Here is a 27,874-nt window from a genome sequence, read left to right as displayed (position 1 = left end):
TTCCGGGAGCCCGTCCTGCGGTCTACCCTCCCCGAAGGAGCTGGGACTTTGGCCGTGGGTTCCGCCGCCTCCGGAGCCCTCGAAGCCCTGGGTCCAGCCGCGGTGATATGGGCGGGGGCGGCGGCAGGCCTCCCGCGCAGCCGCGATGCTGAGCTCCCGGGCCGAGGCGGCGATGACCGCGGCGGACAGGGCCATCCAGCGCTTCCTGCGGACCGGGGCGGCGGTCAGGTGAGCTTTGGGGGGCGGGGCGGCCGGGGAGGCCGAGACCAAGGTGCCCAAGCTGGCGTGTGACGGTCTTATCACGCCTCAGTCAGGGTCCCCAGGGCCGAGTGAGAATTTGGAGGTTTCTGCGTCCGGAAGGGTTGGAGGCCTAGGCCTTGAGGCGGAAGAGGCGACGATCCTCCAGGGCCTGCAGATTCGGCAACGCTGATTTTGTCCGTACTCCTCGATTCCGCTGGCGCTCTCAGTTTTATCAGTGCCCCCTCTACCCACCTACTTAGGCTGCCAGTGCCTCCTCCAATCCTGTCACTGTCCCCAGAACTTCCAGGGATCCTCCGGCTTGTCAAGGCCCCGAATTCTGTCAGTGGCCTTCAGAGCTCTCAGCGCCTCACAGGCCTTCCAGGAAGCCTTCATCCTTCAGTATACTCCCAGTCCTTCTGAGCTCCCCAATCATGTCAGTTCCTGGCCTTGCTCGGGTTCCCCAGTCTTGCCAGGCTCCTCAATCCTGCCATGGTTCTCACAACCCTGTAAAGTGCCCCGGGCTTACTAGCGCCCCCCGCCCCCATTTTGTCAGTATGCCTATTTCTGTCACACACACACACACACCCAGTTTTGCCAGGGATCCCTTAGTCTGTGTGGGTCCCTAATCTTATCTGTGACTCCTTATCTTGCAAGGGTCTCTAAACCAATCAGGCTCACAGTCCTGCTAAGAACCCCCCCATTCCTGCTAGGACCTCCCAGTAGCATGGGCCCCCAGTAATGTCAGGGTCCCTATTTCCCTTCTCCTGCTCCAGGCTTTAGAACTGAGCACTGCAGCTCCCTAACCCCTGCGCCACCCCCACTGACCCTAAGTGACTGGGACCCTCCCTCTGGATCCAAAGCAGGTCTGAAGAGCTTATTATCCCAGAGCAGGAAAATCCTCTATGGTGATCATGTCCAAGGCCCCTATTCCTCTGATGGGAAATAGGCCAGGAAATGGCCTTGCCTGTGATCCTACAGCTGACCTGACAGCAGAGCTTTTCACTCCCAAGCCCTACTACTCTCCTTGTGTTGTGGGATTTCCAGTGTCACCACTGGCCCCTGGTTTTTTTATGCATGTCCTTCTTAGGACCTGGGCAAGTCCTCTCTCCCATCCCCTTGACATTCTGACCTTCAGTTTCCCCTTGAGCTTCGTGGGTTGAAGCACAGACTTGGCAGCCAAGCAGGAGTTCAGATCCACGTGGTCTTCCTTACTTTGACCAAGTTGGCTGCATCTCTTAGTTTCCTCAAGTATAAAAATGGAGATGATAATAGAACCTACCTCCATGGGATTGTTTTGAGGGTGAGATACAGTTATCACAGTGCCTGGCATAGTGCACGCACCTTTAGGTGTTAATGTTCAATTAGAGGATTTCGAAGCACTTGTAAAGGGCTTTAGAATTTCTTTTTCTTTTTTTTTTTTTTTTTTTTTTTTGTTGTTGTTGTTGCTATTTCTTGGGCCGCTCCCGCGGCATATGGAGGTTCCCAGGCTAGGGGTCCAATCGGTGCTGTAGCCACCGGCCTACGCCAGAGCCACAGCAACGCGGGATCCGAGCCGCGTCTGCAACCTACACCACAGCTCAAGGCAACGCCGGATCGTCAACCCACTGAGCAAGGGCAGGGACCGAACCCACAACCTCATGGTTCCTAGTCGGATTCGTTAACCACTGCGCCACGACGGGAACTCCTAGAATTTCAATGAAGGTTTTTAACCTTTCCAGGCACTTTTGTGAATATACCTATTGTGTAAAAATCAGCACAAGGGATGCATTAAGAAATTTCGAGAATAACTTTCATGAGTGAAGCTGAGGTTACAGTACTTAATTGCAGCAGCGAACATTTATTAAAGCTCTTACTGTGCACCCTATGCCTTAACACTTAATCAGTCTTCACAACCACTCTATTAGCTGAGTCTTGGAGTTCCTGCTGTGGCACAGCAGGTGAAGGATCTGGCATTGCCACAGCTGTGACTCACATTTGATCCCTAGCCTGGGAACCTCCATATTCCATTGGACAGATGAGGAAGCTGAGGCTCCAAAGGTGAAATGGGGTAAGAGCATTTCAATGGGGTAAGGTGAAACAGGAAAGAGAGCAGAACCAGACTTGAACCAGATTATGCATTTCCACTTTCTGTACACATTCTCCTTACACTGCCATGGGAGAATGAAGATTTATTTGGAATTCAGTCATCAGTTATGTATCACATCAGCCATGACATTGGGAAAATGTTGGTTGGCATCAGACAGTTACGATATCACCAGACTTTTCCCTGAGTTATTGTGACTGAATTGAGATCAAAACAATGTTCACATGATCCGCATGTTAGGATAAGAATATATCACACGCACACACACACAAACACGTATCTAACACATATATACAAGTGTGTGTTGCACATTTATACATATGTACATATTTATGTCGTTTGCTTTATTTAGTGGAAATACATAGCTTGTATGAAGACAATGTTTTAAATTGCTGGTGAAGTTTATTTGTAGTAGAAGTATAACTTCATTGTTTGCCAAGCCTTAATTGAAGAAATCTGTAATTTCATAAGTATTTAGAGGATCTTTTATACTATTATATGCCTCCCCACTCTTCCATTTGATAATCTAAAAGGTAAATGCATTTCTATGTTCTCCAGGTCCCAATCATTCAATAAATATGATCAAGAACCTACTTGGTACCTTATCATGTGCCAGGCATGATCTAAACATTTGGAATATGTTAGTGTTTAAAATAGAGATCCCTGCCCTTAGGGACTTCACGTTTCAGTTGAGGAAGACTGAGAATAAACGTGGTGAATGAGTGAATGTAATGTTAGAAGGTGGCGAGTACTATAGTAAAAAGAAAAATGAGGACTGGGTGAAAAGGACCAGGAGTACAGGTTCTAGAAGTTTGTTGGAAGTGAAGGGGAGGGGAGGGAGTGAGCCAAGCAGTGGGACCTGGGGAAGAACATCCCAGGCAGAGGGAGCAGCAGTGCAAAGGCCCCGGGGTAGGAGTGTGGCTGGCACAGTGGCCGCTGTGGTGGCAGAGGGGGAGGCAGAGCAGGAGGTTGCTCTGACTTAGGTTTGAAATCCTAATGTCCGAATGTGCTGATTTTCAAGACATAATCCTACACTGTGTATTACTTTAACTTGGAAGTCTGGAATTTGGCAGGCCAGTGGCTTCTGATGAAGTGTTATTTCTGTGTACCTGCACCTCTATGCACATATATTGCAATGGTGATGAGAGAAGACAGTAAACTTATTTTCTTTTTTAGATATAAAGTCATGAAGAACTGGGGTGTTATAGGTGGAATTGCTGCTGCCCTGGCAGCAGGAATATATGTTATTTGGGGCCCCATTACGGAGAGAAAGAAGAGGAGAAAAGGTAAGAAGGAGGCTTTGGTATCATGTTCCGTAGATGAAAAATGAGTACAAAAAGGGAGGGCATTTTTGGCTGTCTTATATCCTCGGTTTTGTGGATAGTACTTTCTTTTAAACAGAAGTTGATTTTAATGACTCATTATTTTATACCCTGTAGTTAAAAGATTTATATTTCACCCCTTCTAAGGTCTTGAGTTTGAGACATGCTCTGTAGTGAGAAATTTCAAGTGGCTTAATTGTTCTAAGTGTTCTCATCAAGATGACCATTGTGTTTCTCAGCAGTACAGCTGACAGACTGTGTGATGCATTTGTGCTTTCACTAAATAGCTGTCAGTCACTAGTAAATGTTTCAAGTTCGTTTCTTCGTTAACACAGAAATTTATTTCCTTATTTTTTAAATGCCCCCTTTTGCAAGTGTTGCTCTGCTTATATTAAAATTCAGCCAAAACAAAGAAACACCTAAAAGATACAGCAAAATGGTGATCATTGTTAAATCTGGGGATGGTTGTAATGGGGATTGATTATATATCCACTTTTCTTTTGTGTATTTTTTTTTAAATTTCAGTGGAAGAGAGAAAAATGTCAGATTTTGTTGATCTCTCTGCAGAAAGACTGATCAGAATGGCAGTAGTGGTGTCTTTCCCACTGATTATAAGAACAAAGTCATTGTCCTGGGGAGTAAGAACAGAACGTTGTTTTCTTCTGTTGAGAAACATTGCTTTCTTAACAAAGGAGAGTGAGGGAGAGGGAGGGAGAGGGAGGGAGAGAGAGGTTACCAAGTGTTTCTGTACATTCAGTGTAAGCCAGGCTGTGCCAGACACTCTGGTAAGTTTCCAAAGTCACACATGGCCCCGTGGCAGACAGTCTCCTGAAGGAGCAGCCCGCCGGGACAGAATGCCTGGGCCCCTGATTGCTGTGGATGAGGACCTTCTGAGATTGGGGTTTCCAGGCCAAGGCTACAGTGCAGGAGCTCTGGGGCCCAAATGGGAGAGGAAAAAAAGAGCAGGTCCAAGGTGGCAAGCTGTTCCCCTCTTCCCCTCACTTTCGTAGGGCTTGTGCCTGGCCTTGTCAACTTGGGGAACACCTGCTTCATGAACTCTCTGCTGCAAGGCTTGTCAGCCTGCCCCACTTTCATCAAGTGGCTGGAAGAATTCACCACCCAGTACACCAGGGATCAGAAGGAGCCCCCCCAGCACCAGTACTTATCCTTGACCCTGTTGCACCTCCTGAAAGGTATTGTTGCAAATGTAAAGGGGGTCGGGTGCCTTTTCAGAGCAGCAACCCAGACAGCGGGCAGAGGGTTAATAGCTTTCCTGTAGAAAAATATCATATAGATCATTATGAAAAATAAAACACTAAGGGCCCAAGAGGTACAAATAGGTATTTTTTTTAATGAAAGATGTAATCATTTATTGGAAGAATTGTCAGTTTAGTAACAATGTTTTAGGGAAGAAAAACAATCCACTGCCACTTAATCGTTTTGGTTGTAGGAAGTACTGTAGTTTCAAAAACATTAAAGTTTTTTTTAAAATGTATTTTAGTCTAGAAAATGGGGTAATTTGAAAAAGAAGCAATATAAATTGTATTTATATAGATACAGTGTGTATCTAACAAAACATGAGAAATACTCAAATAGTCAATCTGGCCATCATGAAAGAAATACAAATAACATACCGGTGAGGTAGCATTTTTTGGCCTGTCAGCAAAGGGTGAGAAACAGATCCACAGTCCTGACCAGCTGTTGGGCTACACATTCCTACATGCTGCAGGTGATGTAACTTGGGGCAGCCTTTCTGGAAAGAATTTTGGAATCAAAATGCCCAGCATCATTTGACCTAGTAATTCAGTGGACTGTGATTTACATTAGCCTGAAATGGAGTTCTCAGGGCAGGCACTTTGGGAGTGGCCAAATACTTGTCCCAAGGTTGGAGAGTCAAAGAATATGTGGGCAGGGTTAAAGTTTTAAGGAGTAAGCAGTCTAACTTCATTTTATAGCATGTTTTTTGACTGTGGAACTGATTTTTCCCCCATAATGTGTGGACAACCTCTTTCCCTACCCGCCCCCTTCACAGATACCAAAATCTGCAGATGCTAAAATTCTGTAATATTTGCATGTAACCTATGCCCATCGTCCCATAAACTTTGAATCATCTCTGCATTACTCACTATACCTGATACTGTGTAAATGCTATGTAAATAATTGCTGGTGTCCGGCAGATTCAATTTTTGCTTTGGGGAACTTTCTGGAATTTTTTTTTTCCTGAGTATTTTCAATCCTTAGTTGGTTGAATCTGAGGATATGGAGCCAGGGGATAAGGGTTGCCAATTCTGCATGCAGAGATTTCCAGCACCTGGTTGTGATGGGAGGGAAAGGAAAGAATATGGTATCCAGCAGAGAATGGTTAAGCTCTCGATGGAATGTTACACAGCCATTAAGAAACACCTTTATGAATATGAAGTGTTCTTGTTTTTAATTTGGAAGAGGGCATTGGCTATAACTATTAAAGTTTAAAAGAGTAGGATGTAGGGAGTTCCCGTGTGGCATAGCAGGTTAAGGATCTGACATTGTCACCACAGTGGCCCAGGTTACTGCCATGGCATGGGTTTCATTCCTGGCCCAGGAACTTCCACATGCCACGGGTGTGGCCAAAAAAAAAAAAAAAAAAAGTGGGGGATAGGCTACAAAATATGATTTGACTTTAGCAAATCAAAAATTTCCACAGATAGGAGTTCCCACTGTGGGATTAGCAGGGTCTCCATAACGGTGGAATGCAGGTTCAATCCTGGCATGATAGGTTAAGGATCCGGTGTTGCAGCTGTGGCAGAGGTTGCAGCCGCAATTCAGATTCGATCCTGGCCCAGGAACTACATATCTCAAAGGATGGCCAAAAAGGAAAAAGAAAAAAAAAAATTCCACAGATAAAGGCTGGACAGAAAAAGACCAAAATGTTAGCTGTGGCTGTTTTGGTCTGGTGCAAATGATAGTTTAAAAACGTGAAAGAGGGCGTTCCCTTCGTGGCTCAGCAGTTAACGAACCTGACTAGGATCCATGAGTATGTGCGTGTGATCCCTGGCCTCGCTCAGTGGGTTAAGGATCGGTGTTGCCTTGCGCTGTGATGTCGGTCACAGACGTGGCTCAGATCCTGTGTTACTGTGGCTGTGGTGTAGGCCAGCAGCTGTAGTTCCCATTGGACCCTTAGCCTGGGAACTTCCATATGCCATGAGTATGGCCCTAAAAAGCAAAAAAGCAAAAAGAAAAGCTGTACTTCTGAAACTTTCAGCACTAATCGTGTATTACTCCCCAGTCAGAAAAAAAAAAAAAAAAAAAAGGATTTTAAAAACTCAGCTAGGAATTCCCATTGTGGCTCTGAGAAAACCAATCCAGCTAGGATCCATGAGGATGTGGGTTCAATCCCTGGCTTCACTCAGTGGGTTAAGGATCTGGCATTGCCTTGAACTGTGGTATAGGTTGTAGACTTGACTCAGATCTGGCACTGCTGTGGCTGTGGTGTCGGCCAGCAGCTGCAGCTCCCATTCGACCCCCAGCCTGGGAACCTCCACATGCTGTAGGTGCAGTCCTGAAGAGCAAAATAACAACAAACAACAATGAAAAACAAACAAAACCCTCATCTAAATACTGCTTCACTGAGGTGTTTTCCCATAGGATCTCGGCTTGACATAGGAACTTTTAGGAAAAGCAAGGTTTGCTCTTCTGTATAAGAGACTTGAAAATAATTTCTTTTACTGCCCTGTTTAAAGAAGAAAACAAAACATTCCAAAGACTGTGTGAAGAATGACGTGTCCTCCAAGGTATCATAACATAGGGTTAGATGTGGTCCTGTGAGGTTGTGACACTTCTCTCTACTTTTCACACCTGGGACCTGGTGCTGGGAAGCAGAGCCATCTCAGGCAGCTGTGCCTAGAATATATCCTTCCGACTCTACCTCTGCTTCTCAGGATTTTTTTTTTTTTTTTTTTGGTCTTTTTAGGGTCATACTCATGGCATATGGAGGTTCCCAGTCTAGGGGTCGATTCGGAACTGTAGCCACTGGGCTATGCCACAGCCACAGCAACGAGGGACCTGAGCCATGTCTACTACCTACACCACAGCTCACAGTGACACCAGATCCTTAACCCACTGAGCGAGGCCAGGGATCGAACCTGCGACCTCATGGGTACTAGACAGATTCATTCCCGATGATGGGAACTCCAGGATCTTTTATTTACTTGGTTTTTAGAAATAATTTTTTTTTTCTTTGTCTTTGTAGGGCCACAGCCAAGGCACATGGAAGTTCCCAGACTAGGAGTCAAATTTGAGCTGCACCTGCCAGCCTATACCACAGCCGCAGCAATGCGGGATCTGAGCTGTGTCTGCAACATACACCACAGCTCATGGCAGTGCTGGATCGTTAACCCACTGAGCGAGGCCAGGGATCGAACCCCTGTCCTCATGGATACTAGTCGGGTTTGTTACCACTGAGCCACAATTGGAACTCTGAAATAGTTTTTAATTATATAAGTAATGCAAGGGTAAATTCTCCTTGTAAGAAATTAAAGCATTACAGACAAGGTTCAGTTCTCTTTTTCCCTACCTGAATCCTGCTCCCTCTGCTTCCTTTCCCAAAGTAAAAGATAAGTGTATCCTTCCAGACCATTTTCTGTGCATTTAACTATATTTTGAAAAACCCATAGAAATTATATATGGTTTTGTTTTTCTTTTTAGGGCTGTACCTGTGGCATATGGAAGTTCTCAGGCTCAGGGTCAAATCAGAGCTTGCATCTGCCAGCCTAAGCCACAGCCACACAACACCATATTCTGAGCCGCATCTATGACCCACACCACAGCTCATGCCAATACCAGATCCTTAACCCACTGAGTGAGGCCAGGGATTGAACGGAGACTATGTCAGGCCCTTAACCCCCTGAGCCACAACAGGAACTCCATTGTTTCGTTTTGTTTTTTCATGACCAAATAACAAAATCAGGCATTAGAGAAATGGCCATTTCAATACATGGAGCTCTACCTCATTCATCTTTTTTTTTGGTGAGTTTACTGGTCTTATATATTTTGTCTTCTGTGAACTAACTGCTAGGTCATATCCTTTGCTCATTCAAAAAAATGTGGTAAAATATTCATAACATGAAATCTGCCATCATAACCATTTTCAAGTAAACAGTTCTGTGGTATCAAATACATTCACATTGTTGTGCAGCTGTCACCACTCTTCATCTCCAGAACTGTTTTTATCTTCCCATCTTGAGACTCTGTATCCATTAAACAGTAGCTCCTCATTTTCCACCCCCACCCCCCCAGATCCTGCTAACCGAAGTTCTACTTTCTGTCTCTATAAGTTGGGCTATGTATCTTATTTAAGTGGAGTCATATAATTTTTGTCCTTTTTTGTCTGGTTTGTTTCCCTTAGCACAATGCCCTCGAGGTTCATCCACACTGTCAGAATTTCATTCCTTTTAAATAAGAGTAACATTACATTGTGTGTGTGTACGTGTATACATACACACCACATTTTGTTTATCCTTGCATATGTCAGTGGACGTTTTGGTTGTTTGAGCTTTTGGCCATTGTGAAAAATGGACATTGGTGTATGTATATCTATTCAAGCTCTCGCTTTTAATTTTGGGGGCTGTATACCCAGGAGTGGAACTGCTAGATCAGACGGTAGTTCTGTTTCATATTTTGAGGACTCACCAGACCGCTCTTCATTCCCACCAGCCGTGCACCAGTGTTCCGGTTCTCCACATCCTCACCAGCACGTTATTGTCTGTCTTTTTGATAATAGTCATCCTACTGGGTGTGAATGTGATGTCTCATTGTGGTCTTGACTTGCATTTCTCTAATCGTAAGCCATGTTGAGCATTTTTTCATGTTGGCCATTTCTGGGTTTTTTTTTTTTTTTTAATTAAATGTCTGTTAAGCTCTTTCATCCATTTCTGAATTTGGTTTTCTGTGTTTCTGTTGTTGAGTTTTAGGAATTTCTTACATGTTCTGGTTATCAATCCCTTATCAGATATGTGATTTGCAAACCTCATGCACTTTTACAGCTGCACAGCCTCCATACTATCAAGACACCCTGGTGTATGTAGCCATCTGCTTCCAGTGCCTTATCTGGATAAACAGGCTCCCATGCCCGTCATGCACACAAGCATGTGTTTCCCAGAGGTAGACCCTGAGAGAGTCAATTTGCTGGACTGTGGGATGTGAAAATTAGAAGATGTTGCCACATTGCTCCATAGCATTTTAGGCAAAAATGGGCTGAAGTTGACATTCACATTTTTCTCGGGACGGAAAAAGTTAACAGATGGGCTGCCCGGGGGAGTAGGAGGAAGAAGGAAGCTAGAGTACCTTCCCTTCTTCCTGGAGGGTGAAGGTCTGACCCCACAATAGATTTACACTGATCAACCAAACCTCCTCAGCACTCTTACTGGCTGCCAAGGCTGCTGCTTCTTCACAGGTCAGCACCCAAATCACCAACCATGTTCCATCAGGGGTGGGGGTGGCAGTGTTTAGACCCTCCAGAGCCAGAGCCGAAAGTATTCAAAGCCATCTCTCAAGTTTGCTGACTGCAAATCGGAGAGAAAAACAAGCTGGCTTAGTTAATCTGGAGAGTCATTGAACGCCTAGAAACTGTGTTGAGATGGCAGGCCCCTGTGTTTTTATCTGTACGGCAGTGCTGGTTTAGTGTAAACTAGTGGTCTGTAATAATGTGCCATGGGAAGGAAGGTGGTCAGGATCAGAATCAGGAATCAATAGACTATAGCCCTTGGGCCAGATTTTGCCCACCACATGTGTTTGTGAATAAAGTTTTATTGACACATAGCCACGCCCATTTCATTACAGATAATGTACATGATATGTACTATTACAAATTACCTATCATCTATGACTGCTTTTGTGCTACCATGGCAGAGTTGAGTAGTTACTACAGGGACCTGCAAAGCCTAAAATGTTTACTAGCTGACCCTTTACTGAAAAAATTTGCCAACCCCTGATCTAGTTGTAATTGTAATATAAGTTCATAAGCCCCTCAAGCTTTTATTTTTTTGTTTATGAGGCTTGATTCTACTTTGACTAAAAAGCGAGTCACTCAAAGGACTCTTTGAGGCTGCCTCATAGAGATGGATGCTTTACAGTGATGATCAGAAACTCAGATGCACACAAATCCAAGGGAAGGCCTTATGGAGAGAGTGGCCATGGGAGAGAGTCTCGAGGGGGTTAGGCAGTGAGAGTAGGGTTGGGCAGATGGTATTTCAGGTCCCTCCTATCCCTCAGAGTTGTGAGTTGAAATAATTTTATTCAATATGAATCTTGCAAGAATAAATGTATATTGATGATTCACATATCTGAAAGTCAGTTACTTTGTTTACATGCTGCAGCCTCATGGAAAATTACATTCATTCAACAAACACAAAGCGTCTAGTAGCATACTAAGCACTGGGTGAGGCTACAAGGAAGAATAATGAAAGAGATGATTCCAAGGTGAATTTTACAGTCCTTACATTTTTAATTGGCTTCGACATGTGCTGTGCTGGTTTTCTGGTTAGTTGTCGTGCTGGTTCATTTAATAATTGTACTCCCTTTCCTGTTTCCAGCTTTATCCTGCCAGGAAGTCACTGACGAGGAGGTCTTGGATGCAAGCTGCTTGTTGGACGTCTTAAGAATGTACAGATGGCAGATCTCGTCGTTTGAAGAACAGGTGAGCACAATGTTCAAAACAGGTTTCCATGGAGAATCCTTCTCACTAAAGAGCCGGGGCGTGAGCTTGCAATGATGGCTGGGAAACAGCTGCATTCATGCAGCAGGAAGAATAAACGCCAGCATTGACCTTGCTGTTGCCCAGCCTGCGGGGACACTCCTGTGATGTTTTATTTTATTTTATTTTTATCCTTTTAGGGCCGCACCCGAGGCATATGGAAGTTCCCAGGCTAGGGGTCGAATCAGAGCTGCAGCTGTCGACCTACGCCACAGCCACTTAGAATCAGAGCTATGTCTTCCACCTTCACCACAGCTCACAGCAACACCAGATCCTTAACCCACTGAGCAATGTCAGGGATTGAACCTGCGTCCTCATGAATACTAGTTGGGTTCATAACCGCCGAGCCACAACGGGAACTTCTCCTGTGACATTTTAGACAGCCTTGGTGCTCTGGGACCAGATCGTGAGCTTTACTCCCACTCTCACCATCAGGGGTGATGGAAGGTTCACAGGATAGGGCATAAGCACACCGTCGCCGAAGGGCGAAAATCTTTTTAGTTCTTGAGTGACTTTACGTTTCAGTGGATGTTGGGGACATCTTTAGATAGAGGCAGATGGCTTTATCTTAGAGGCTCAGAGGTTCTGGTAAGACCCTCTTTTAGGTTACACCTTCAAAAAAAAAAAACAGTCTTCAGAGGCTGGCTTGAAGTGGCCCCAGACCTGGGGCAGCTGTCACATGCAGCCCCCAGGCCTTCCTCCAGCCACTCCTGCCCCTGTTCCCACAACTGTCGCTTTACTATCTTTGGTACTGGCCACCTTCCTCTTCCCCAGAGGCTGACACTGGGGCCAAGAGAATGAAGTTCTAGGGGCCACAAATGTAGCTTCCATTGGTGCCCTTCTGGTGGTGCATCCTCCTCAATGCATTTCTAGGCTGACCCTGGCCAGCTTTGTGTCAGCTGCTACTGCCTCCACCTTCTGGCCACTGGCCCAGAGCCGTTGGGCTTCCCAGACTGGGGCTGAAGTGAGAGGCATTTAAAAACTCAGGAAAGTGGAGTGGGAAATCTTTCTTGCTTCCCTGATCTTCAAAGATGACTTATTTCCACTTAATTAATTAATTTATTTGCTTTTTTTTTTTTTTTCTTTTCCCTTAAGGCCACACCTGAGGCCTATGGAAGTTCCCAGGCTAGGGGTCTAATCGGAGCTACAGCTGCCGGCCTGCGCCACAGCCACAGCAACGCCTTATCCAAGCTTTGTCTGTGACCTACACCACAGCTCACGGCAACGCCAGATGCTTAACCCACTGAGCGAGGCCAGGGATCAAACCCGCATCCTCATGGATGCTAGTTGGATTCTTTTCCAGTGCGCCACAACAGGAACTCCGACCTGTTTCCACTTTAATCTGAAGCCAAGTGTGTGCTACTTTTTAAACATGATGTTGATGGTATCTATACTTTCTTACCGTGCTTCTTGATTAATCCATTATATGTTGAAATTTTTTTCCATTTAGAAAGTACTTTTTTAATCCCTGTCTGGTAACTGGAACTATTTAGCTGCCTTTTACATTTCTCTAAACTGAGAGAGTGACTGAGCTTTAGTCTTTAAGAACATCAATACCTGTTGACTGAAAAAAATGCACAGCCTAAAGGTTGAGAATTAGGTTTTATTCTGCAGACATGCCGAGGACATAAGCCCTGGGGACAGCCTCTCAGATAGTTCTGAGGCACTCTTCCTCAGGATATATTGGAAGAGGTAAGGGAGGAATCAGGATATATTGAGTGTTTGCAAAAAACAAAAACAAAAAACAAAACCTGGTAGTTAGAACATCAGAAGATTACTGTTAATTAAAGAAGGAACAGACATCTCAAATTAATGAATTTAGTGCTTTTCTATGTAAGGAAGGATAGAAGAGTCTGGCTCATTGAAGTCATTCCTTCAGTGTGCATCTTAACCATCTAGGGCCAGTATCCTGCTTTTCTCCATCCTGGGGGCGGAGGGTGGGGGTGAGCTGTAGGGGCTGATGGCTTGATGGCCACAACATCCTTTGTTTATGGAATGGCAGGCATTGTGTTGGTCTGCATTCCTTTTCTGAGTCCTGCTCTTCTGTCAAGGACCCACTCAAGGTCCAGTTGCTCCTGGGGAGTATTTCCAGCATCTGATACCGAGCCACGCCGTGCAGTGGCATTGTGCCTGGGAAAGAGAAGGCATGTCTGCCTGTGGTTCTCTTCCTCTTTGAAGGCTTCCAGATGTCTAGCATAGGGCCTTGTCCACACCTCTGTTAATGATCTCATCAGTCAACCACTTTTCAGTGTCTAAAGCTAGAGCCACAAGGTGCTCTGGGCCAAGGGTGTGAGTTGTCTGAATCCTCACCACAGCCCTGTAAGGAGTTACTCTTAGGATCCCCGTTTTACAGATGAGCACAGTGAGGTTCAGAGCAGTCAAGTGACTTGCCCAGAGTCACACAGCTATTTGAGAAGCGGGGCCAGGACTCGGGCCAGTCTGGCACCGAAGTGTCCCCTCTGCAGCTCCATCCGTGATACTCTTCCTTTTCTCAAGGCCAAGTAATGGCATGGCTGACAGTGACAGAATAGATTTTAGGTCTGACTCCGTGCTGTCTTGTAGTTTTCTCCCTAGTGAGCCCCCGTTCATGCTTCAAGGGCTGCCGTGGATGTCTTGTGTGTTGGGGCTCCCCGAGCCTCCCAGGAAGAGCTGACCCCCACCTGTGGGGCTCATTGGTTGTAACAGGCTGTAGCATCATGCTCCTAGGTAGTAGCTTGGCTGCCCCTCTGAGCCTGGGCGGTGAGTCCCCTGAGGGCAGGAGCCTTGCCTCACTCCTCTCTCAATCTCCATCACTATCTTCCTAACTGCCTGGCACAGTGTTGCTGGGGTTTCATGTATCTGCGCCACAAAAGGTTATCGAATGTCTGCCTCGGGAGGGCCTGCTGAGGGTGCTGGGGTTGTGGCAGCAGATGTGACTTGTAGGGTCCTGTTCTCATGGAGCTGGCGATGTAGCGAGGGACGGGGCTGCAGACAGTCAACAGACCATTTGAAGATGTGCTAATAGGAAAATATGCATGGTGATGTGAGCATGTAGGGAGGCCCAGGAATGAGAGAAAAGCATTGGGGGACTCCTTTAGAGGGGGAGCTTCCCTGGGGACCTGAGGTTTCAGCTGAGAGCTGAGTTCTAGAGGAGCAAGGCCAGGGAAGGGGGCGTGCAGAGTGTCCTGGCAGAGGAACAGGCCAGGGCAGAAGCCTTGAGCAGCTGTGAGGACACAGTAAGGCCAGAGCGGCTCTGGCGGGGGTGGGGAGTCTGGAGTAGAGGGGCTGCCAGGTTGGCAGGGCCGGAAGGGCCTGTGCGCAGTGGGAAGCCACCAGGAGCTTTGCCGGGGGACTCTGTGGTCCGATCTCTGTGTGAACAGGACCACGCTGGCCACTGTGCACAGGAGGGACAGGGAGAGGAAAGCTGGGAGGTTGGGCAGCCACCCAGGCCAGGGAGGGCCCAGCTCAGGCTGGGGCTGAGGTGGGGGAGGTGGAGAGACCGCAGGGATTAAGGGGAGGGAGGGCCTTCAGGGCCCTTCCTGAAATGGCTGGGGGTGAGGTTAAGTCTGGGAGGGCTGGTGGCGGAGGGTCCCCCTGAGGAGACACCATTTCAGGGGAGACCTTAAGGGTGGGGGGAGGAGGCAGCCGAGTAAAGACCCAGGTGAGTGCTGGAAAGACAGAGGCCCTGAGGCAGGAGGCTTTGTGGCGCAGAGGAGGTATGGGCTCGGGCACAGTGAGTAAGTGAGGGGGGGGTGGGGGAGTGTGTTCCAGCAGCCTGCTCATGTCAAGCCGGGTAGGCCAGCAAGGAAGCCGTTGCTTACTAGTAGTGGAGGCCATTGGGAATTTGGAGGCAGAAGAGAGAGAACAGTCATTTCTTTTTCAAAACAGGTCCCTCTGGTGACAATGTGGAGGGAGCCCAGAGTGGCAACTGGGAGTCCAGGGGGTTCACACCGTTAGAGTTCAGGGGCACAGGCTGCCCATCCCAGGAGAGTAGGGATGGTTTGGCCTTCAGGGAGAGAGGGGCATTTGAGTCAGTCCTTAAAGAATAATCCCTTGTCATCAGAGGAACAGCCCCATTTCTGGGTATATGCCCAGAAGTGCCAAAAGCGGAGGCTCAAATATTTGCACAGCCCTGTGCATAGCGGCATATTCACCATAGCCAAAAGGTGGAAGCAGCCCACGGGCCCATCGGTGGATGATGGACAAACAAAATGTGATAGGTGCATAGATAATGGGGTATCGTTCAGCCTTTCAGGGAAACCCTGATAACGTGCTACAACATGGATGAATCTTGGATATTAAGTTGAGTGAAACAAGCCCATCACAGTCTGATTCCACTTACCTGAGGCATCTCGAGCAGAGAGGAGAGTGGCGGGTGCTGCGGGGGTGGGGGGAAGGAGGGTTGAGGTGTTAGTGTTTGGTGGGCAGAGAGTTTCCATTTGGGAAGAAGAAAAAAGTTCTGAAGATGGATGGTGGTGATGTGAATGTACTTAGTGCTGCGGACCTGTAGACTTTTAAAAAGCTTGCAGTAGTAAGTCAGATGTATGTTTTTGGGGTGTGTGTGTGTGTGTGTGTGTGTTTTCTAAGGCCCAACCTGCAGCATGTGGAGGTTCCCAGGCTAGTGTGTGTGTGTGTGTGTGTGTGTGTGTGTGTGTGTCTGTGTGTCTGTGTGTGTGTGTTTTCTAAGGCCCAACCTGTGGCATGTGGAGGTTCCTAGGCTAGGGGCCAAATCGGAGCTATAGCTTCTAGCCTACACCACAGCCACAGCCAGGCAGGATCTGAGCCACGTCTGCGACCCACACCACAGCTCACAGCAGCACTGGATCCTTAACCCACTGAGCAGTTAAAAACCCCTGCAGTAGTCAGGTGGAGTGGAGGTCAGGGCTTTCTCAGTAAAGCTGCTAAAACAGGCTCAGAGACAGCTCAGGTCTGGCGTTAAGGCCGCCCACCCCCACTTTCTTTCCTTCTCTCTCTCCTCTTGGGCCTCTCAGTCTAGGGTCTTGTGAAAAGATCTAGGATGTAACTATCTGCATTTCATGCCCTGGGCCCTGAGAAGTTGGGAAGCAGATTCTGCCTACCTTTGCCTCAGGGGTCTTCCCTGGGGGTCCACACTGGCTGGTTCTGATGTTGCCGGCTCCCCCCGGCCGCTCTGAAGAATGCTTTGCCTTTTGACAGGACGCTCACGAGTTGTTCCACGTCATCACCTCGTCCCTGGAGGATGAGCGGGACCACCAGCCCCGGGTCACTCATTTGTTTGACGTGCACTCTCTGGAGGTAAACCCTAAACACTTTCGATACATGTAAGGTGGCTTGTGTCTGTTTCACAGGTAGAGGGGACACAAGTGTAACTTTTGTACAACTTTAAACTCAAAAGTAAGGTTCCATTTAAAAAAAAAGCCTCTGGGGGAGGGTCTTAAATGTCCCACCTGGCAGTTGATGACTCCAGTTAGCAGTGTCATGGCTCTTTAAAATGATTTGTTGTTGCAATTTGTGTTGGCGTTGAGAAGGAAAAATGTATTTTTTACCCCTGTTTAATACAGGGGAACAAGGAGCCAGAAACGAGTCTTATTTTCCTGGCCCATTATCAATGTTAGTTGATAAAAGTTAATTAGTAAAAGGGGAGGGGGGTCACTCCTGAGTTTCACTTTCATTTGGTGAAGGAGTTAGGTCCAGCAGCCAGCCAGAGAGCGTAACGAAGGCTACTTTTGGAGTTCCTGTCGTGGCTCAGTGGTCAACGAATCTGACTAGGAACCATGAGGTTGTGGGTTCGATCCCTGGCCTTGCTCAGTGGGTTAAGGATCCAGCGTTGCCGTGAGCTGTGGTGTAGGTCACAGATTCGGCTCAGATCCTGCGTTGCTGTGGCTGTGGTGTAGGCCGGCATCTACAGCTCCGATTAGACCCCTTGGCTGGGAACCTCCATATGCTGCAGGAGCAGCTCCAGAAAAGGCAAAAAGGCAAAAAAAGAAAAGGCTACTTTCAGGAAGCTTGGTTTCAAGTTGATTTTGAACAGGGCAGTCAGCACAGAAACTTGAGGAGTGAGGTAAAGGTGATGGAGTGAGGAAACTTGAAACAGAAACTTGAAACAGAAACTTGAGGAGTGAGGTAAAGGTGATTGAGGAGTGAGGTAAAGGTGATGGAGGGATTGCAGCATGGAGTTCAGTCTCTTTCTTTTTCTTCCCTGACAGCAACAGCCAGAAATTACTCCCAGACAGATAACCTGCCGCACCAGAGGTAGTCATTTTCCTTTGAACTGTAACACGTGAGATATATACTTTTCAGTTATGACAATAATTTGCATTATGTTTTTTTAAAAATGATGGGGTGGTTTTTTTTTTTCCTGGTGATATCCATTCCGACTTGAAGTGTGTGTCCTTGAAAGGAACTTGCGTCTTGGAAACAGCTTTGAATTGTTCCACCGTGAACATTGTGCACGGTTCCCCCACACCCCAGCCCTCTGAACGGACTTATTTCTACCTCACACAAGGGTTTTTCTCTTTACTTTCTTGATTGGTCCTGTGAGGAACTTAATAAACTACTGTTGTCATGTCTTCAGCATTTCCACTTTGGCCACCTGTTCCTGCAGATGATCCCAGGGTTTCTTAGAAGGAAATCATTATTTTCTTAAGACCTTAAAAAAAAAAAAAGTGACGTATCAATTCCTTCTGCACAAGTAGCAATAAGAATGATTGTCTTTTGGGTCCATACTGTGTGGCAGGCACTGTAATATCTGATTTAAGCCACCCAACAACTCTATGATGTTGCTGGGTGGGAGGAATGACAGGATCATAATTATCCCCATTTCCAGCAAACTGAGGCTTACAGAGATGAACTGGCTCTCTGGGTCATCTGGCTAATAAAAAGCAGAGCCAGGACCCAGCCCAGACTGGCCTGATTTCATGCAGCTGTGTTTATTCCACGAACCCCCATCCTTTCCCCCCAACCCCAAGTTTTTCAGAACTTGCTTATTCTGATGATTCAGAAGTTTACCTCACTTAATGGACTGTTCACCTGTGGTATCCTTCTTGTGACACCTCAAACATTTGAAGCAAATGTTTGTAAAGAGATGTTATCAAACACAAATTTCTGGAGTTCCCTGGTGGCTCAGCAGGTTAAGGATCTGGCATTGTCACTGCAGTGGGTCAAGTGGCTGCTGTGGGGAGGGTTTGATCCCTGGTCTTGAAACTGTCATGCTGCAGTCACGGCTCCCAAAAAACAAAATGAAAACAAGGCATACATTTCTTTTTTAAATGTGGCTGTACCCATTATACAGAAACCACATTTAAGGACATGTGTAAATCCTTGTATGAAGGGAATGGGTTGTCTTTGTATTGGAAGTCATTTAAGAACGCTCTTTAAATTTCCTTTTCAGGAAGCTTTTTTTCCTGAAGAGGGAGTTTCTACCACCTACTAAAAAGGAGGGTGAATTTTGAGGTTGGTGCGAAAGGGCTGGAGGTGGCCTATCCAAAGGTGTTCTGTGTTCCAGGGTCACCTCATCCCATGTTCAATCACTGGAAGTCTCAGCATCCTTTTCATGGAAGACTTACGAGTAACATGGTCTGCAAACACTGTGAGCACCAGGTAAATACACCACCAGTACTTAGCGGACGCACTGCCCCCCTTTGGACAGTGCTGGCATAGCAGTTGATCCTCAGATGGCATCCTCTGTACCAAGAGCAGCAGACCCACAGTGAATTGGCAGGGTTGTGGGTCCTAAGGTTGGGTCTATACCCATTGTGAACGCAATAGATTCGAGGGCTGGTTTTCTGTTTAGTTTTGTGTGCGTGTGTATGTGTATGTCTGCTTTGGGTTTTTTGGGGGTTTTTTGCTTTTGAGATTTTTTTGTTGTTGTTGTTTTTGTTTTGTCTTTTTGCCTTTTCTAGGGCCACTCCCATGGCATATGGAGGTTCCCAGGCTAGGGGTCGAATCGGAGCTGTAGCTTCCAGCCTACACCAGAGCCACAGCAACGCGGGATCCGAGCCGTGTCAGCGACCTACACCACAGCTCACGGCAACACCGGATCCTTAACCCACTGAGCAAGGGCAGGGATTGAACCTGCAACCTCATGGTTCCTAGTCGGATTCGTTAACCAGTGCGCCACAATGGGAACTCCTGCTTTTGAGATTTTACAATAATTTTTTTTTGTCCTTTTGTCTTTTTAGGGTTGCACCTGCGGCACATGGAGGCTCCCAGGCTAGGGCTCGAATCAGAGCTCCAGCCTATGCCAGAGCCACAGCAATGCCAGATCCAAGCCGTGTCTGCAACCTATACCACAGCTCATGGCAACACTGGATCCTTAACCCACTATCGAGGCCAGGGATCGAACCCACAACCTCATGGTTCCTAGTCAGATTCGTTTCCACTGAGCCACATTGGGAACTCCAAATAATTTTTTATTGTATAAAATTTCCAACATGATGCACAAATAGGGAATTGTATAACTGTCACCTCAATTTTAGAATATTTTTTGTCAACACCCCCCCAATTAAAAAAAAAAAAAAAACCCTGTACCCATTAGCAGTCATTCTCTGTTTTCCCCCACATTGTCAGCCTTAGGCAACCACCAATCTACTTTGTATCTTCAAAGATTTGCCTATTCTGGACATTTCGTATAAATGGAATCATAAAATATATGGTGCTTAGAGATAGCTTCTTTTACTCAGCGTAATGTTTTCAGGGTTCCTCCATGGTGTAGCATGTATCAGTACTTCATTCCTGTTTATTACCAAATAATATTCCATTGTGTGGATAGACCATTGTGTGGATAGACCACATTTTGTTTATCCGTTCATTAGTTGATGGGCATTTGGGTTGTTTCCACTTTGAGGCTATTATGTATAATGCTACTGCAAACATTTATGTGTAAGTTTTTGTGTGAACATGTTTTCATTTCTCTTGAGCATATCCCTAGGAGTAGAATTGCTAGTTCATATGGTAACTTTGTGTTTAACCTTTTGAGGAACTGCCAGACTATTTTCCATTTTCCATTCCCACCAGCAATGAATGAGGTTTCCATTTTTTCACATCCTCACTAAAACTTACTATCTGACTTTTTATTTACAGCCATCCTATTGTGTGTAAAGTAGTATTTCGTTGTGGTTTTAGTTGCTGTTACCTTGATGACTAACAATGTTGAATCTTTTTTAAGAATTATGATCCGTACATTATAATTCATATGTTGTAAATATCTTTTAATCCCTAAGTTGCCCATTCATCTCTCTTATTTTTTTTCTTGCATTTTAAATTGTTTTGGTGCTATTTTAAGTGTAATTTTAAAAATATTTTCTAGCTGTTTACTACTAGTATATAGAAATACAGTTGTTTGTATGTTGACCTTGTATCTTGAGAGCATGCAAAATGTATTTGTTATGGAAGTTTTGTTGTAGATTCCTTAGAATTCTCTATGTGTGCAAAAAAAAAAATTTTTTTTTTTTGTTTTTTAACTTTTTAGGGCCTCACCTGAAGCATATGGAGGTTCCCAGGCTAGGGGTTGAATTGGAGCTACAGCTGCCGGCCTATGCCACAGCCACAGCAACGCCAGATCCGAGCTGAGTCTGTGACCTACACCACAGCTCACAGGAACCCTGGATCCTTAACCCACACAGCTCACAGGAACCCTGGATCCTTTTTCGCTATACTTTTTTACATGTGATCACATCATGCAGTTTTAACTTATCATGGTCTATTTAGAGTTAATCTCATATTCCTTTTTGTAAAATATAGGAAACTTACAAAAGTATTGTTCTGTTACTCCATCCTTTGTGCTATCTTTATCTTATATATTACATCTACATATACAATAAACCCCACAATACGGTGATAAATTTTGCTTTAAACAGTTACATGTATTTAAAAGAAATTAAAAGAAAAGAACTTCGTATTTACCATTTTCAGTATTCCTTAGTGCTTTCTGTAGTTCCAAGTCCATTGGATGTTTTTCCCTCCAGTCTAAAAGTATTTCTTTAATATTGTTTGCGGATCTGTTAACAAATTCACTTAGATTTCATTTACATGAAAATGTTTTTGTTTTACTTTTTTTTTTTTTAAGAATAGTTTGGCTGCACATAGAATTTTGAGTTGACAGCGTTGCTGTTGTTTCGATTCGGTTTATTTTAAATCCATCCTTTAAAGACATTGGTCTGTTGTCTTCTGGCCTCCATTGTTTCTAACACAGAGTCAGCATTGTTTCTTTCTTCTGTAAAATGTGTCATTATTTTCTCTGGCTACTTATAAGATTTTCTCTTTATTTTGGGGTTGCAGCAGTTTGTACATGTTGTGCATAGTTGTGCTTTTCTTTAAATTTGCTTGAGTTTGCTGAATTTCTTAAGGCTGTACATGTATGTTTTTCACCAACTTTGTACATTTTGAGGACATTATTTTTCCAAAAAAAAGTAAAAGGGAGAAAGGTCGCCCCATTTTCCTCTTGTTATTCCATTTTTTATTATCCCACAGGTCACTGAGACTTGGTACTTTTTTCTTCAATCTTATTCCTCCATTTCCTTGAATTTAGATAATTTCTATTGAAATTTTTGTTGTCTTCAAATGTACTGACTCTTTTCCATCTTTAATCTCTGTTTGCTTGCCCAGTGAATTTTTCATTTTAGTTATCGTACCTTTTAGTTGTGTCATTTCCATTTGGTTCTTTATACCTCTTTCTTTATGTCCTTGAGCATATGTCTAGTACCTCTTTGGGGTCCTGGTGCTGGTGTCACCATCCAGACCTCAGATCCTTTTCCCTACACTGTGGGTCACACTCTTCTTTCTTTGTATTGTATGTCTAGTAATTTTTTTTTTTGTCCTTTTGCCTTTTCTAGGGCCACTTCCCATGGCATATGGAGGTTCCCAGGCTAGAGGCTGAATCAGAGCTACAGCTGCCAGCCTACCCCACAGCCACAGGAACTCCAAGCCGTGTCTAAGACCTACACCACAGCTCATGGCAACGCCAGATTCTTAACCCACTGAGCAGGGCCAGGAATCAAAACCACGTTCTCACGGACACTAGGGTTTGTTACCACTGAGCCACAATGGGAACTCCTACTACTATATATATATATTTTTTTTTTTTTTTTGTCTTTTTGCTATTTCTTGGGCCGCTCCCGTGGCACATGGAGGTTCCCAGGCTAGGGGTCGAATCGGAGCTGTAGCCACCGGCCTACGCCAGAGCCACAGCAATGTGGGATCCGAGCCGCATCTGCAACCTACACTACAGCTCCTGGCAACACTGGATCCTTAACCCACTGAGCAAGGGCAGGGACCGAACCCGCAACCTCATGGTTCCTAGTCGGATTCGTTAACCACTGCACCACGACGGGAACTCCTACAATATTTTTAATATAGTATTCCATTCTATGTGGATGCAGTATAGTTTATTTAATAATTCCCTATAAGTTTCACCCATTCACATTTGGCTGTTATAAATAATGCTGTGATAACTAGATCCTTAGAGTTATGTGATCCATGGTTATTTCCTTAGGATGAAATCCCCAAATTGCTGCGTCAGGTATATTATTGTACAGTTTTTCCAAGCTATCCTTATAGGTATCGCATGTTTACAAGGCAATTTTTAATAGAATTTACTTCTAGGTAAGTACATTATGTTTTACTGTGTTAATGTGGACCATCTAAATACAAACTGTTTTATAGGCATGTATCTTCCCGTATAAAAGATATAAAAGCTTTGTATTGAACCTAAGTCTTTTCTGGATTTTCTGCCATATGTGTTTCAGAGCCCTGTTCGATTTGATACCTTTGATAGCCTTTCACTAAGTATTCCAGCTGCCACATGGGTACGTACTGATCTGTGATCTATTTGGGGTCTGTTTCGGAGACATTTTTGAATCTGAAAGGGCTTGAAGGACTTTGTGTAGCTCAGGTACTACACATTACTCAGACTCGTGGTTGGTTGCACCCATCTGTTTTAATCAGTGGTACCATGGCCTAGTTTGCGGGAAGAAGAAGGTGGGCGGCTTCTCTCTTGCTGCAGAAATTTTGGCTGTTTTGAACACACACACACCAAATCTCAAATTCAAAGATATATAAAAGAGTGTGGACGCCCATAATTCTCTGCAGCGTTATGTCCTTATACCCTTGAATAGCAGAAGTCTGTAGTAGCAAGTCTAGAGTGCTTTGAGCTCCATGTTTATTCAGGAAACACCCACTGGTGTCTATGACGCTCTGTAGCCTACCTAGGCAGAGAAAGCTTGGGAGGCTCATTGTCAATGGTGTCAGAACAGCTGTCGTTGCATTGTAACCATGAATGTTCTCCCCATGCTGTAGGGTCATCCACTGACCCTGGACCACTGCCTTCACCACTTCATCTCGTCGGAATCAGTGCGAGATGTCGTATGTGACAACTGTACGAAGGTATGGCTTCAACCCCAAGTGCCATCTCCAGACCTGGCCCACGTGTCCTGAAATAGCGCCTCTCACACCCTGGCCCCGAGCGCTCCTGACCATATCCAGAGGCTCCCTGCAGCCACAGCCATTTCCACCTAACTGGGTTAGGAAATTGGCAGCCCACAGACCAAATCTTTTTCCCAGATGGGTTTTGTTTTATCCACAAAAATATTTAAACGACAGATCTGAATTCGGTGCTTGGAGGTAGGACATGCCCGCTCCAGTTTGCCACAGTCCCCTCCATGCCCACCTGTCTCACACCTGCCTTAGCTGAACTACCTGCCCACTTCTCTGAGCAATTGAATTTCAGCCTCAGAATTAAGAGGAACTGTGGGAGACAGAGTGTTTGAAGACATGGCACAAAATAGATGACATGCCAGTGTTGGTCTCAGAGTGGCCTCCTCATTCCTCTTGCCTTTGCATCACTGTTAGTTAATGACCAAAACAGTGAAAACAGCTCACAAATAGTTGGGCAGTCACATTGTTCAGCAGGTAGAAGTCAGGTGCCACGTGAATGCAGGTGTAACACCAGCCTGATGAGCAGCTCTCCCTAGGGGTCCTATTTCAAGGATGTCTCCGGAGAGATGTCTCCTTTATTTCAGATTGAAGCAAAAGGGACGCTGAATGGGGAGAAGGTGGAACATCAGAGGACCACGTTTGTCAAACAGCTGAAACTAGGGAAGGTGAGCCCACGCTGCACACCCATCATCTTGGCTCCTGAGGGCTTCCCCAGGCCTGTTCCTGATGTGCAGTCTCCCCATCTTTCCCGCCCACAGCTCCCCCAGTGCCTGTGCATCCACCTCCAGCGGCTGAGCTGGTCTAGCCACGGCACGCCCCTGAAGCGGCACGAGCATGTGCAGTTCAGTGAGTTCCTGATGATGGATATCTACAAATATCACCTCCTCGGACACAAGCCGGGGCCCCGGGGCCCCGAGCCCTGCAGGAAGGCAGGGCCCGCATTGGAAGTGCAGGACGGGCCGGCAGCCCCTAAGTCAGGTGTGTGCCCCAAGGGCCAGGCTTGTCCCGTGGCTGCTTAAATTCTTGAGAACAGGAGGGTTGGGGGTGGGTGAAGGACGTTTTCATAAAAGAGGTTTAGATGATGTAGTCATGAGATGCCTGGTTCTTAAAAACTATGACAGGTGAGAAAATATAGGCAGGAAAGCAAAAGATTGCTTTCTGGTCTTCCAGCAAAACCATAATTGGCTCTTCTTATTCCCGTGAATTTCTTCTCTTTTCTCCCCCCGAGTACAGTTACCCCATTTCTACAGGATGTGTAGGGGAAGCGGTGTCCTGGCTGAAGCTTCCTGAATTATTTGGGTTGATAGTTCTTTACTGAATTGCTTAGTTATCTGATCCCATTACCATCCTGACCTGAGGTTTATCACTGAATCAGGACCCTGGAAAGCTGAGTAGCTATTACCACCGTCAGTCTCAAGGAAGAGAAAGTCGAGGCTCCCAGAGGTGAGGTGATTGGTCCAGGGGCAAACAGCAGGCTGGGGAACTGGCCCTGAAGTGGTGTGTCGGAGCAGTTTTGTAAAGGCTTCGGATGTACTATGTTCAGTTCTTTATGAGTGAAGAAAACCCACTGACTTTCGAGGCTCCAAACCTCAACTTGCCACCTGTGTGCTGCTCCCAGTCAAGCCTGGCCTGTCTTCCCTGCACCTCGGATTTTTCCCCACTTAGCACCCCTCCCTATTTTTATTCTTTCTTACATCCATTTGCGTGGCCTGGCGGGACATCATTCACAGGGAGATTGAGTTTTGTCTTTTTTCAGCAGAGTAGTAGATGAGCATCAGGAGCAGCTGGGGTGGGAAGAGCGCACGTTTTAAATCAAGGACCTGGCTTCGTCCTCTTCCAGGCGAAGGGTGCAGGTCTGCTGATGTTCAGAGCATGGTGGTTAAAGAGGCAAACAGTGAACTGCTGGGTACTTAAAGGCCCCTGAATATGACACTTAAAAGGAAAAGAGATGTAAATACCCCCCCCAATTACCTTTTGCACCCTAAATATCTGCTCCGTGCAGCTGGTCCTCAGAAGCTGACAACTAAAGAAGAAAATGTTTGCATCAGTGGTTTTCCACAGGGAGTTCTGCACCCCCCGGGCACACTGGGTAACCGCTGCTGACGTTTTTGGTTGTCACACCTGGGAGAGGAGCTGCTGCTGGCTTCTAGTGGGTAGAGCCCAGGAAGGCTGCTCAGCCTCCAACCCTCACAAAGAATTCTCCAGCACCGAACGTCAGTGATGTCAAGGTTGCGAAATACTGGTTTAGGTCAGAATGCCAGTAAATTGTCTACCGCTTGACTCTGACATGTGTCTTCAGCGAACAGCGCTGGGAACCTCACAGATTGCCACAGCTGTCAAAGCAAGCAGGAGACCAGGAGCTGGATATATTTTTCCTATCTGGGATTAAAGCAGGCAGAGACGAAAAGGAAGTATTATGAATCAACATAGTACAAAGTAAAATACCTGTTTTTCCTTTGTAGCATTATAGGGGAGTTACATTTCAAACTAATCAAAACTGTGTTTTGTTTACTGCTACTGTGTTGTTTTAATTGCCTTATGCCTTTTCTCTTGCAGTTCGGAGCCAGCTGGGGGGCCCCAAAACACAGATGCTCATGAATGGCGCCTGTTCCCCACCCTTCCTGCCCACCCTGCCAGCCCCGGTGCCCTTCCCACTCCCAGCTGTTCCTGACCACAGGTGAGCTCTTTAGACGAACGTGCCTCATTGGCAGTCACTTTAAGAATTGTAAAGTCCATACAATTTAAATATTATGTGTGTGTATGTTTATTATGTCGGAAAGTATAAAGAAGAAAATTTTAAATTTCTTAGGGGGTTCCCTCATGGCCCAGCAGGTTGAGGATCTGGTGTTGTCACTGCTATGGCTGGGGTCATTGCTGTAGTGCAGGTTCAATCCCTGGCCCGGGAACTTCCACATGCTGTGGGTGTGGCCAAAAAAGATAAAAAATAAATAAATAAAATAAAGCTTCTTGGGGTACGCTAGAGATCACCAGTTAAATCTTTAAGGTCTTCCACTCTGCAGGTGTGTGTGTGTATACTACATAATTTACGCATACTCCTAGAATGGACAGCTTACCATACCAGTAAATTCGGGACTGTATTTTAATGGCTGCATAGCGTTCTGCTATATGGATGTATCATCGTACCATCCCCTCTTGTTGAACACCTAGAATTCTTTTACTCTTTGCTTCTGCCTATAAACCATCCCTGTTGCATCTGCTCCTACCATTCAGCTCCTCCGCGTACCTCTTCCAGTTGATGGCTGTTGTTGTTCACCACGGAGACATGCATTCTGGACACTTTGTGACTTACCGACGGTCCCCTCCTTCAGCCAAGAACCCTCTCTCCACCAGCAACCAGTGGCTGTGGATTTCTGATGACACTGTCCGCAAGGCCAGCCTACAGGAGGTCCTGTCCTCCAGTGCCTACCTGCTGTTTTACGAGCGCGTCCTTTCCAAGATGCAGCACCAGAATCGGGAGTACAAGTCTGAAGAATGACTCTGCCCTGGCCCCAAAGCAAGAGCTGATGGCACTGTCCAAACTCTGTGTGTGTGTATGTGTGTGTGTGTGTGTGTGCGCGCGCGCGCACAAGCAGCCCCACTAGAGTCCTACAGCCTTCTGGTGTGTTCTAAGAGCAGCGGTGCCGGGGTAGGAAAGCAGGCATTGTGTCTAGAGCGTCTTGTGACTCACCTGATACAGGTAATTAAAAGAAACCAGACTCCGAAAGCCACCTTTTCTATATTCTGATACGTTAGGTGTTCTCAGAGGGGAGTTAACTTTGTGTGATCCTCTGAGCTTTCAGCATAGATCTTTTATTTTTAATAAGCAGGCCCATTAAAAAATGGTTGAATTAGTGAAGTTATTAAAGGCAACAGTTTCAAAGAAAAAGTGCCTTTCACTTTCAATTGCTTTTGTTAGCAGGTCCCTTATGGAAAATACACCTCATCTGAGCGTCATATAAACAATTTTTGAAAAGCTCTGTTCCTTCCAAAGTTACCGAGTGGATAGCAAAAGAACAGTTGAAAGCTGCCTAAAGCATACCGCCTTCTCCTTTTGTATGTCTTTTTCTAACCTTTCGATTCTTTATATGTAGTAAAAGCTCATTTGCCAAA

The 27,874-nt window shown here is 45.8% G+C and overlaps 1 protein-coding gene across 2 annotated transcripts; it reads left to right on the top strand.

The window, feature by feature from the left end:
• USP30 (ubiquitin specific peptidase 30) lies at positions 1-27,874 on the top strand. 2 transcript variants are annotated; one of them, XM_047760078.1, is made up of 13 exons: positions 1-228; positions 3,500-3,609; positions 4,656-4,838; positions 11,214-11,317; positions 16,529-16,627; positions 17,539-17,584; positions 18,837-18,931; positions 23,077-23,136; positions 23,627-23,713; positions 24,349-24,429; positions 24,523-24,742; positions 26,321-26,441; positions 26,996-27,874. In XM_047760078.1, the coding sequence occupies exons 1-13, from the start codon at positions 146-148 to the stop codon at positions 27,258-27,260; spliced, it is 1,554 nt and encodes a 517-aa protein (XP_047616034.1). In that variant the 5' UTR covers positions 1-145; the 3' UTR covers positions 27,261-27,874. The 2 variants fall into 2 exon arrangements, with proteins under 2 accessions (XP_047616034.1, XP_047616033.1); XM_047760077.1 differs by having other exon boundaries at positions 14-228; positions 24,301-24,429.

This window comes from Phacochoerus africanus, chromosome 15, assembly GCF_016906955.1.
Source record: "Phacochoerus africanus isolate WHEZ1 chromosome 15, ROS_Pafr_v1, whole genome shotgun sequence".
Taxonomy (NCBI): Eukaryota; Metazoa; Chordata; class Mammalia; order Artiodactyla; family Suidae; genus Phacochoerus; species Phacochoerus africanus.
The sequence above is the reverse complement of the archived record's forward strand: the minus strand, read 5'-3'. Positions and strand labels throughout refer to the sequence as shown.